This window comes from Lipotes vexillifer, unplaced genomic scaffold, assembly GCF_000442215.2.
Source record: "Lipotes vexillifer unplaced genomic scaffold, Lipotes_vexillifer_v1.1 scaffold1017, whole genome shotgun sequence".
NCBI lineage: Eukaryota > Metazoa > Chordata > Mammalia > Artiodactyla > Lipotidae > Lipotes > Lipotes vexillifer.
The window spans coordinates 1,937,379-1,946,895 of NW_006772141.1; the positions used below are offsets into that span (position 1 = coordinate 1,937,379).

Here is a 9,517-nt window from a genome sequence, read left to right on the forward strand (position 1 = left end):
GGGGGGGGGGGGGGGGCATTTGTTACAAATGCAGACCCAGGACGCCATTTAAATCAGTGTCAGGGTGGGGCTGGAGCCTGCATTTCAACTTGTCCTCAGGCCAGTTTTGAAGGAGCCATCCCACTACCCACACCTACTGGCCGTCCCACCACCAAAGGGGCATCGATCCTGCGTGGACCCCAGCAAGATCCAGGTGGCCACTAGAGGGCACTGCATATGGGGCTTACGGCCACCAGGACCCACCTTTCAACCTGGCGTTACCGCCGCAAACGTGACTGGGACTGCTGCGTGTGTACAGCCTGGTCCATGCTTTGGCCTCCTGGCACATGTGGAATGGTATGCTTAACTTGTTGCTGACTCCGTTGTCCATCTACCCACCAGAACTTAAACCCAGGAGAGCAGGGGCCTTGGCTGTCCTGCTCGTGCTGCCTCAATCCTTAGAGCCCAGAACACTGCCTGGCATACAGGAGGTGCTCAGTAATTGAGATGCTCCTGAATGAATGAGGAAGGGAAGAAAGGAAGGGAGAAAGAAAAAGAAGGGTTGGAAGGAACGACGGAAGAAAAGAGGGAGAAAGTCCCCAGGAGTGTCAGATGTCTGTCACAGCACAGACCCCCCCCGCTGGCCCCTTACCTCCAGAGACCTGTGCAGGGTCTGGTGGTCAGAGGAGAGCTGGTCCATTCTGTGCTGGTGGTGGGAGTGACCCTGGACGAGAGGCCTCATGGCCTCCACCTGCACCCCCAGATCCAGCCCCTCCTCCTGTAGCCCCTGCAGGAGAGGAAGGAATGAGTGGAGCTTTCCGCTTCTTCTTGTGGAAGCTGATCAGGGCGGGGGCTCCGAGTGGGAGAGACTGGGAGGGTCCCGGGACCGTGGGACTCCCCCTCTCCATCCGCTGCACCATATGGCTGCCTGATGGGCCCATTCTCAGGACTGGTGAGAATTTTTAAAATGAGATGAAAATATCCTGAGACACCATGAAAATAAACTGCTAAAGACCAGAAGGCATCTCTGGGGGACAAACTCACGTCTGGACTCATACTTGATGACCACCTCTTAATATGAAAAATCACATCTCAGCTTTAGTTTTAAAGCCCCAAACGCATCATTTTTAATACCTTCCAAAGAACACTCCCAGTTATGTATGAGCTGTGCCTGGGTTTTAAAAAGATAATTGTTGTTTCACATGCATTTTAAAAACCGGCAAGCTCCTCATGTAGCCAACAATTATTCATGATCAGCCTACGTACAGTCCATGTGTTTTCAAACATTTACTCTTAATTCCCAAATCATTTATTTAACTGAAGGCCTCTGAACTCATTAGGAACACTAGCGAAGCAACTTTAAAAGTAAATATTCATGTTAGACTTTGGAACCATGGAGTAAGCAAAAGGACAGCCTATCATTTTGTTAGGCTCAAGAATCAGCCATTTGGATGTGCTAAAGGCCTTGCTGAGGCCAGGAACCATCAGGTATATCAGCAGAGATTCATTTGAGATGAAAGGTCAGTTCTCACGGGAGGGTCTAAATATCTGGCTCGGGCTGGCTGCTGCTTTGCTGGTTACTGTTACTGCAGGGGGCTGCTTCTAGGCACAGCTGAGTATCTGAGTAGAGGTGACTCAGGCCCGACAGACCTCTTACCTGCAACCTCGAAAGCTGGGCCTGTTTCCCAGGAAGGTCCCGCTGAAGCCCATTCTCAGCGTGGACCCTGATTTGGAGGTCTGAGAGCCTTCTCTGCAGGGGATCAAAAGCCGCTCCGAAATCTTTGTGTTGAGCGAGTGAGCTCTGCGGAGACAGAACAGGCAGCACACAAATCAGCTCTCTTCTCAGGCTCCCTGTGGTACAACCTGACACTCACAGACTAGCTGCTCTATCTCCAGCCTTCTCCTGGCTGGCTCATACTCACTCAGGCGCCGCCCCCTCCAGGAAGCCTTCCTGGAGCCCTTGAGGGTGTTTGACTCCCCTCCTTGAGGACCGTAGAGTCCTCACCTAACAGTTGTTCTGCCTCTAGAACAGGGGCTGACAAACTACATCTCCTACCACACACCCCAAGTCCCAGCAGGGGCCTGTGTTTATAAATAAAGTTTTATTGGAACACAGCCACACCCATTCATTTACAGCTGCTTTCATGCTACAGCAGCAGAGTTGAGAAGCTGCAACAGAGACCACTTGCCCTGCGAACCCTCAAATGTTTGCTACATGTTTGCTCTGTGGATTAGATCAGACCAGGGATGTAATGCTCTTAGCAGGTGCCAGACCCCTGGTCAGTGCCCCAGAGACCATCTCTTTCATCATCATCATTATTAGATGCTCAGCAAACATTTGTTACCTAAAAGAAACTGGCCACAACATCCCATGTTATGTCTTTGATTTCGTGTGGCCGTTTAGAAGTGTCCCTAATAATACTAGTTCCCAGCTCTCCAGTGGTTTAAAGTCTACAAGTGTTTTTCTCTGCGTCTTCTCATCTGACAGTCCCCAGCTCTTTGCAGAAGACAGTTCGACTTGATCAGTGAAGAAGGGAATTTGGGGGCAGAGGTGGGAGGCCGACGGGTGAGAAGGATCGCGCCATAATCCTACCCAGATGATAGATGAGGGGCCTGAGGTCGTGGGGGACAAAGCGATATGTCCAGGGCCACGTGGTGGCCAGTGGCAGAGCTGGGGTCAGGATGCAGGGCTGCCCTTCCTGGAGGGCCGGGTCGACGGCTGAGGGCCGCCAGCGGGGCTCACCTGCAGTTTGCTCTTTCTCTGCAGAAGTCGGTTGTGCAGTAAGTCTCTGTCCCTCACGGAAGTTGCCACCTGATCCAGCAGGGCCGTGGCTCTCTCCTGGCCAAAGATGCCGCCCAGCAGGTCTTTCTTCAGCTGCAGCATCGTCAGCTCCTCCTTCAGGCGGGAGCTTTCCGCCAGGGCCGCCTAGGGGAGACAGGGTCTCCGTGAACTGCAGGGCAGGATGAGGCTGGAGATGGGGCCAGGAGCGCACCTGTTCTGGCTGTGCCTGCTCAGGAGGCTGGGCCTTGGTGCTGGTTTCCAAGGAAGCAGCAAACGTAAGGAGAAACAGGCTGGCAGGAGGGCGGTAGGAGGCCTTGAATGTCAGGGTCAATCTGATTCCTCTCTCACCTCCACATCCATCTTATAACCAAAGCCTGAGCAAGAATTCTACCTCCTACGTGTTCCGGAAATCTGTCCCCTCTCCATCCCCCACCACTGACTGTGCTCACCTGAACTCCAGAAGCTCCTGACCGCCTGCTGCCTCCCAGCCGCCCCCCGAAATCGACTGTCCACACTGCAGCCGAACCCCAAACTAACCAGTCTGACCCTCTACTCAGTGATCCTCTATCACCGACAGCAGTGGGCCATCCCCCAGTTGGTGTATGGGACATTTCGAAGGGGCTAAGGGCCTATGGGATCATGATCAGAGGAAATTCTGGAAGGCTTCCCAGAGGAGGTGGCACCTGAGTGAAGTCGTGATGTGTAGGAGCTCACCGGGCAGAGAGGGGAGGAAAAGGGGACTCAGAAGCCCTGTGTAATGGGCAGCTGACTCCTGCCTAAGCCGGCAGCCTGAACTCTGCACAGCCCAGGCCCCACCTCCTCCAGGAAGCCTCCCCTGACCACATTCCCAGCCTACATGTACTCTTCCTGCCCCCAAAGCCTTGTTCCCCACTTCAGGCTCCTGCTGATCAACAAGCTGTTGGGGACAAATACCTCTTGCTTCTCTGAGGGCACAGGGGCCCTGGAGGCCAGGGGTTTGGTCTTCAGCTGGCCAGAGTCCTTCCATTTGATATCTGATGATGTTACAGAGATGCTGAGCTGGGCACGGGGCTGGGAGAGGGAGAACTAAGACCCCAGCCCAGGTGTGTGGTTTGCAATTAGCTACACAGAGGTCAAGCCTCTGGCTGTAGGGAGTCACCTTCACCCCCTTTTCACCAGACTCAGACACAATATCATGAATGTCAAGAATTCAGGCTGGGGAGTTGCAATCATGAGTTTGGATTCCATACTAACTGGGAGAACTTGGGCAATTCCAAGCCTCGGTTTCCTCATGGGTAAATTAGGGGTAGTCTCACCCTAGCTCACGGGGATGCCGTGGGCTTAAATGCCTAGAAAGCATTTAATATACTGCAGGACCCACAGTGAACACACCATAAGAGACAGATCTTCTCAGCCATTATTATTTAACCAACTGTTATGTGTTGAATTGTGTCCTTCAAAAAAGATATGGTGGGAAAAAAATAGAAGACTCATGGGAAGAAGACGGCCACGTGATGACAGACACGGAGATCACAGTGGTGGACCTACAAGCCAGTGAACACCAGCGACTCCCAGCAAATACCAGAAGCTAGAAGAGGCAAAGGAGGATTCTGCCCTAGGGCCACTGGAAAGAGTAAGGCCCTCCTGACACCTTGACTTTGGACTTCCAGCTTCCAGAACTTTGAGAGAATGAACTTCTGTTGTTTTAAGCCACCAGTTTTTGGCGCTTTGTTACAACAGCCCCAGGGAACTAATACACCAGCCACGCCCAGCTTTTGGCTGGAGCTTTGCAGATCCACAGGCTGCTCTGAGGCTAGATGCAGGAGCTGAGTCAAGAAAAGAGAGAGCTGGCAGCTTGAGCCCTGGCCTGTGAAATCCATCCCGCCCAGGTGGGCCGGTGGGAGTGATGAAAGACATACTCCCAGCCAGCAAACAGCGTCCAAACGTGAATAAACCAAAGTCCTGGCCCCAAGTGTTCCAACCCACTGCTCCGTGAAATTCCCACACTGGGAGTCCTGGGTCATACTCTAGAAAGACAGGACCTCTCTCCTGCTTCAAGGAGGTCCCGGTTTGCTTTCTGCCTTAGTGGGAAGGACAGGATGAAATATAGTTGGGATGCAGTGGGGAAAGTTAGACAGGTCTGGGTCAAAGCCAGCCCTGTCACTTAATGGCTGTGTCACATCGAGCAAGTGGCTTCCCCTCTGGGACATTTGTTTTTCTCAACAGTCAAATGATAATAAGTGTTCTGAATGCCTCGCAAACCTATTTTCAGGAGCCAGAGTGAAGACATGGATAAGAACATTAGACAAGAGTCTAGAACCCACCATTCTGGCCCCAGCTCTGCTCTCTTGAGCAGCCTGACCTTGAACAAGCTCCCTAACTTCTCCCTGGCCCCAGTCCCTCATCAGTAAAATGAGGAGAATGGTAGAAATGGAAACAAAAATCCATGTACATAGATAATCAACATATGCTAATTATGGCAATGAAAATTGGAAAGAACCTAAACAATCTAAGTGCAGAAACTTTAAAAAAAAAAAATGACATGCCCCTAAGTGGAATATTCTGCAGCCATTTAAAGTGATGGCTTTATCGAACCATTTTAAAGGCTGCTGAGAAAAAGTTCATATGTGTCAACTGAAAATATCTGAATATACAACTATACAGCATGAGCTCAAATACACAGTGAGGATGCACACTTGCAATGGTGGCACCCACCTTGGGGCCATGAAGGCAGACGTGGTTCAGAGCTGGAAAGAGCTTGGGTCCTGGAAGATACTGCTGAGCTATCAAGCCAGCTCTGGGACGACCTGAAAGTCTCCGTGTTTGTTTGTTTGTTTGTTTGTTTAATTATTTAATTTTTTTGGCCGCGTTGGGTCTTCGTTGCTGCTCGCGGGCTTTCTCTAGTTGAGGTGAGCGGGGGCTACTCTTCGTTGTGGTGCACGGGTTTCTCATTGCGGTGGCCTCTCTTGTTGCAGAGCACGGGCTCTAGGCGTGTGGGCTCAGAAGTTGTGGCTTGCGGGCTCTAGAGCACAGGCTCAGTAGTTGTGGCGCACGGGCTTAGTTGCTCCGTGGCATGTGGGATCTTCCGGAACCGGGGCTCGAACCCGTGTCCCCTGCGTTGGCAGGCAGATTCTTAACTGCTGTGCCACCAGGGAAGTCCTGTCTCTGTGTTTTAAGCCACCACTGATCAGGTTTTCTGTCACTTGTCACATGCACCCCAACTGACACACAATAAAGGTAATGGCCTGACACCCTGCTGTTTCTCAGCACTGCTCAGGCTTCCACCAGAGGACTGCCTGCAGCAGGGTCCTAAAGAGAAGGGCTGAGCGCAGATTAGTGCAGAGCCCTGGAGCTACACCAGGCACCAGGCTTCACCTCCTCCCCAAGAACTGAGGGTGACTCTTGTCGCTGATAACTACAAGTGTTGACATTTCCTGTGCACTTAGAACTCACCAGACAGGGTACAGTGGGCTCCACCCAGACATCTGGAGGACCCAGAGACACGCCTGTCCCTGCGGGGGCGGCTGAAATGCTACGCTTGGCTGGTGGCCTCCCCCAGCTGCACCCATCAGCCCTCCCGACAGAGCCTTGCAGACCTCAATCTGCGGCAGGAAGGTGTGGATGGAGGGCGGGTCCGGCAGGCTGGCGGTGACATCCACGATCCTCTGGGCCAGAGCCCTCCACAGCTGCAGCTCCTGCAGAGGCCGCTGGAAATGCCGCCACAGGTCCACGCCCGCGGCATTACGCAGCCTGCTGCTCTTGGCTTTCATGCTGTGAGCGCCGTGGAGGGGGAACCGAGAGAGGAGAGAGCGGGTCAGTGTAGGAGCAAGGCCGCTGCCCAGAACCCAGAGCGCCTGGCTTGTGCCGCTTCCAGGGTGGGCACTGTCCTCTCCTACAGACTACGGGGCTGTCCACGGGACCCTGAGGCCTACGCTGTCCAGACAAAAGGGCACTGGAGGTAGGTCAGTCCTCGAACAGACTTGCAGCCCGGCTTCTGGACCAGGGAGAGAGTCAAGCCTGGAAGAGAAATTATGGAGCCCCCAGGCTGGTACTGCCTGCCCCCAGGCACCTCGCGGAAGCAAAACAAAAATACTTTCTTGAGTAGGATGCCATTGCTTTAGGCCCAAATAATTTCTACAGATAATTTTTCCAATATACTGTCCATTGTATAGCACAGGGAACTATATTCCATAACTTGTAATAACCTATAATGGAAAAGAATCTGAAAAAGAAACAATATATGTGTATAACCGCATCACTTTGCTATACACCTGAAACTAACAAAACGTTGTAAATCAACTACATTTCCAAAAAAATACATATATATATATAGGTACAGATATAATGTCTAGCACCCAGTCATAGATAACTGCCACCTCCACAAGAGCAACGAAGGGGAGGGAGACCTCGGCCACGCTGTCCCACGGCACGCTTTACGCACAGGAGATTCAGCCTCACCACCACCTCAGCATCTTGTGGAGGATCCAGGCCCTTGTTCTGGGTGTACACATGTAGGGCCTGTGCACACCGTGGGCTGAGAGTCACCTGGCAAGGCAGGAGGTCCCTGAGTTCCTTCTCGAGGAAAACCCCTGCATCAGAGGCAGGAGGATGAGAAGCGCTACAGAGGCGGGGACAGTTGGGCTGTGTTCCAAACACCTCTGAGCCTCATGTAGTAAAAATAGGTACCGATTCTGAATTTACACTGTGCCCAGTTCCACACAGGGTGGATATTTGAACTGCTGGTCTTTGCTGGGCTAAGAAGCTGGAGACCTAGCCGCGCCCGAACCCATGGGCGGACAGGGAGGTAGGGGCTGGTCTGAAGTCAGGTCCAGCGCTTACATCAGCACAGCCGTCAGCAAGCGGGACACAATGCTGGCCTAGTGAAAAGCCCTCCCCTTGGACCATTACATAGGGGACCCATCCCCCGTGCGAAGCTGCATAAGGAGACTTGATGGAAATAAGTGAAGAGGCCACATAGCACGGAAAAAAGCAAAGTTCAGGCCTCTTTCTGGGAGCAGAATGGAAAATACTTTGAAAAGGGGTCAGTACCTGAGCCCAGTGAGACCCTATAATGGCCAATCGTTGATAAGAGCAAGAACTATTTGTTATCAGGCAGCAAGAGGATGCAAGCCCCCTCTGCAGCTGGTGTCAGATGGGCAGAGGCCCTGAGCATGAGGTCCAGGACCCCCCTCGGCCCGCCCGGTACCTCTGGTGCTCCTGGATGGCAGAGATCACGCTGCCCGCGAGGGGCTGCGGGTCCTCGGGGAACACGATGAGCTCCTTCAGCCAGGCCTGCAGCCGGTCCACCCGAGGCTCCTCTGCGGCCAGCGCCGCCCGCGTGGCCTGCAGCAACAGACAACACCCGATGGGACAGGTGAGCTTCCGAGATGGGATGGCGGTGTGTGTGCACCGGGGTGAGCATATCCTGTGGAAGTGGGCCAGCCTGGGGGAACACGGTCCCCCAGGGGAGGGACAGGGGCCCCGAGAGCCCAGCCCCTGCTCTCCCTTGCTCTCCCGCTCCGTGACCCCAAACACGTTTGCTCTTGATGAGCAGGTTTTTCTCTTTATCATCACCTACCTCACAGCCTTGCCATCGACTAGCACCTAATCATACAAATAACTAATACTTAGGGAACAATGATGATGTGCTGAGTGCCCTGTGGTCCCATTCACTGAAGCCTCGCCATGGTCCTAGACAGTAATTCTCCGTGTCCCCGTTTTATACACAAGGAAACTGTGGCCAAGTTTTCTGACAGTTGTAGAGCTGGGAAACGGTGGACCTGACCTTGGAGCCAGGCCCTCTGGCCCTTAACCTGCCCCTTCAGCACTGAAGGAAACAATGACCTAAAAGATGCTCTGTGAATCCAGTTATTGTCGGCAAGAGGATATTTCCACCGAGCATGCCCGACCACTCCACTCAGCCACGTTCAGGCACTTCGGATGCGGCCTTTTCCTGCTATCCCGGGAAATGTGGAGTTTGATCCTGACCTTGACTCTGGCTGGTCCCATGCTCAGTAGGAGGCAGGGTGGGGAAGTGGAAAGCGCATGGGCTCTGGCAGGACACAGGCTGGCCTGGAAACCCACCTCCAGCCCTTCCCAGCTGCGCAGCCTTGGATCGGTCCTGGTCCCTCGGTGGTAAAACAGGGCCACCCCCGCTTGACAAGGCACCGAGTACAGGGTGGGAGCATTTCTCACTACATAAACGCTAGTTTAAAAACAGAAATCTTCGAACAAGTTCTGAAATTCCCCTTCATTGATTTCCGGTTAGTCATATCTTGGTCATAATTGACACTTGAATCGGGTGGGACAGGCAGCACCTGTAGGGATATGGTCAGCCTCCTGCCTTGGGAAAGGCTTCCTGAAACATAGCCGGGCACGGCCAGGTGGCGGCTGTCGGGACAGGGGGGTGTTGGCAGGGCTTTCCAGGCCTTACCCTCCCCACACCCCATCCCTGCCAGTTTGCTTGCTTTGACCTTGGCCCTCACCTAGAACTCCTGCTAAGAGCCATATGTTCCCTGAGTCCCGATGCTATTGGCAGGTGCTGTTCTAAGCACTTTTGTTTTCACAGGTTCATAAGGAATGTGGAAGGCAGGTCTTATTATCGTCACGTCCATGTCACATTTAACTGAGATTAAACGAATTCTCCCCGGGAATTCCCTGGCGGTCCAGTGGTTAGGACTCCGCGTTTCACCAACGAGGGCCGGGGTTCAATCCATGGTTGGGGGAACTAGGATCCTGTAAGCCGAGCGGCGTGGCCAAAAAAAAAAAAAAAAAAAA

General features: G+C 53.1%; 1 protein-coding gene across 1 annotated transcript in view; it reads right to left on the bottom strand.

Annotated features, from left to right (window-relative positions):
* SYNE3 (spectrin repeat containing nuclear envelope family member 3) overlaps positions 1 to 9,517 on the bottom strand; it is a 49,321-nt gene that overhangs the window by 19,129 nt on the left and 20,675 nt on the right. The window contains exons 6-10 of the mRNA XM_007447323.1: positions 7,947 to 8,083; positions 6,337 to 6,511; positions 2,723 to 2,905; positions 1,637 to 1,780; positions 632 to 766 (exon numbers count right to left, since the gene is read on the bottom strand). Of these exons, the coding sequence (XP_007447385.1) occupies positions 632 to 766; positions 1,637 to 1,780; positions 2,723 to 2,905; positions 6,337 to 6,511; positions 7,947 to 8,083 (774 nt within the window). The remainder of the gene's footprint in view (positions 1 to 631; positions 767 to 1,636; positions 1,781 to 2,722; positions 2,906 to 6,336; positions 6,512 to 7,946; positions 8,084 to 9,517) is intronic.